The following is a 1834-nucleotide window of genomic DNA, read 5'->3' on the forward strand; positions in this document are numbered from 1 at the left end:
AATTGATATAGTAATGATTAAATAAATTTATATTAGAATGATTATGTATTGATTAGATTTATATTTGTGAATTGAATTTGTAAAATATTTATTGTGTAAATGGCTATATTTGTTTGAATTGAATTTGAATATGTTGTTATTGAATTTGTTAAATGTTTTATTAAGATAGATGAAGAGTAGTGGATGTATGATATTATGATGTCTGAAAAGTTGAAATGAATGTCGAAAATGATGAATATGGTGGTGTTAAAGTTGATTGCTTTGATGCCTTTAATACTTTTGAGGTATTTGTTCCATTTGTTGTTGGTGGTACAATAATTAAATTTCATATATGTTTAGTCATGGAAAATTCGAATTGTGTTGTAGTTGTTTGGTAGTCGTGATGAAGTTTTACAATGGACCCGATCGTTGGCTCATGACATTGGATTTGTTGCCGTTATAATGAGGTCAGACACCAATACCGGTGTTCGAGGAAGAGCTTCATTTTTATTGATAGCTTGTGAAAGGAGTGGGGAGTACAGGCCAAAGAAACATAATTTGGTAAGAACATGCACTAGCAGTAGAAAATGTGGATGCATGTTTAAGTTGCGTGCGAAGCCAGATTCAGGAGGAGAGGGCTGGATGGTGAAGTTAATTTGTGAGATTCACAATCATGAAATGACAAAGTCATTTGTTGGGCATCCATATGCAGGTCAACTTACAAAGGATGAGAAAAATATTGTCATTGATATGATGAAGTCTATGGTACAGCCAAGAAATATTTTGTTGACGTTGAAGGAGCACAATGACAACAATTATACAACTATCAAACAAATTTATAATGCGAGACATGCTTACCATTCTTCCATAAGAGGCAGTAACACCAAAATGCAACAGTTGATGATGCTGCTTGATCGAGATCAGTATGTTCACTGGCATAGGGTGAAGGATGATAATGTTGTACGTGACTTGTTTTGGAGTCATCCTGATGCAGTAAAGTTAACCAATTCTTGTAATTTGGTTTTCTTGATCGACAGTACGTACAAAACAAATAGTTACAAATTGTCATTGCTTGATATTGTTGGTGTTACACCAACAGGAATGACATTCTCCGTTGGCTTTGCTTACTTGGAAGGTGAACGAATTATTAATGTTGTTTGGGCTCTAGAGCGATTTCGGGATCTTTTCATGAGAGATGATGCACTCCTCGAGGTTAATGTCACTGACAGGGATTTGTCTTTGATAAATGCTGTTAAAACTGTATTCCCGGATTGTACGAACTTGCTCTGTCGGTTCCACATTGACAAAAATGTGAAGGCAAAGTGAAAAACCCTAGTTGCTCAAAAGAATGTATGGGATTATGTGATGGAGGCTTGGGGGACTTTGGTTGACTGTCCCAATGAGAGTTCTTTTGATGAGTACCTTAAAAACTTTGAAATGGCTTGCTCTCTGTGGCCTATGTTTGTGGACTATGTCCGTCAAACATGGATGGTTCCACACAAAGAAAGATTTGTGAAAGCATGGGCAAACAAAGTGATGCATCTCGAAAACACAAAGACTAATAGGTACGAATATTGATTTTTGTTTGTTTTCATTTTTTGAACTGTTGATTTAAATGACAATGATGCTATTGTTTACATGTTTTTATATATTTCATCTGTAGGGTTGAGAGTGCTCATTGGTTACTAAAGAGACTCCTACAAAATGTTGTTAGTGACATATGCAGTGTTTGGGAGACAATGAATAATATGATGACACTTCAACACACGCATATTAAAGCATCTTTTGAGACAAGCACGCACGTGGTTTGGCATGTGTTTAAAGTAACCTTGTACAAAAAAAATACTTGGCATGG

General features: G+C 35.4%; 1 protein-coding gene across 1 annotated transcript; it reads left to right on the plus strand.

Moving 5' to 3' along the window:
• Nucleotides 1–215: 215 nt before the first annotated feature.
• LOC102661718 (protein FAR1-RELATED SEQUENCE 5-like) lies at nucleotides 216–1305 on the plus strand. The gene is made up of 2 exons (XM_006601568.1): nucleotides 216–284; nucleotides 367–1305. Exons 1-2 carry the CDS (start codon nucleotides 216–218, stop codon nucleotides 1303–1305), a joined length of 1008 nt encoding a protein of 335 aa, XP_006601631.1.
• The last annotated feature ends 529 nt before the right edge of the window (nucleotides 1306–1834 follow it).

This window comes from Glycine max, chromosome 17 (assembly GCF_000004515.6).
Source record: "Glycine max cultivar Williams 82 chromosome 17, Glycine_max_v4.0, whole genome shotgun sequence".
NCBI lineage: Eukaryota > Viridiplantae > Streptophyta > Magnoliopsida > Fabales > Fabaceae > Glycine > Glycine max.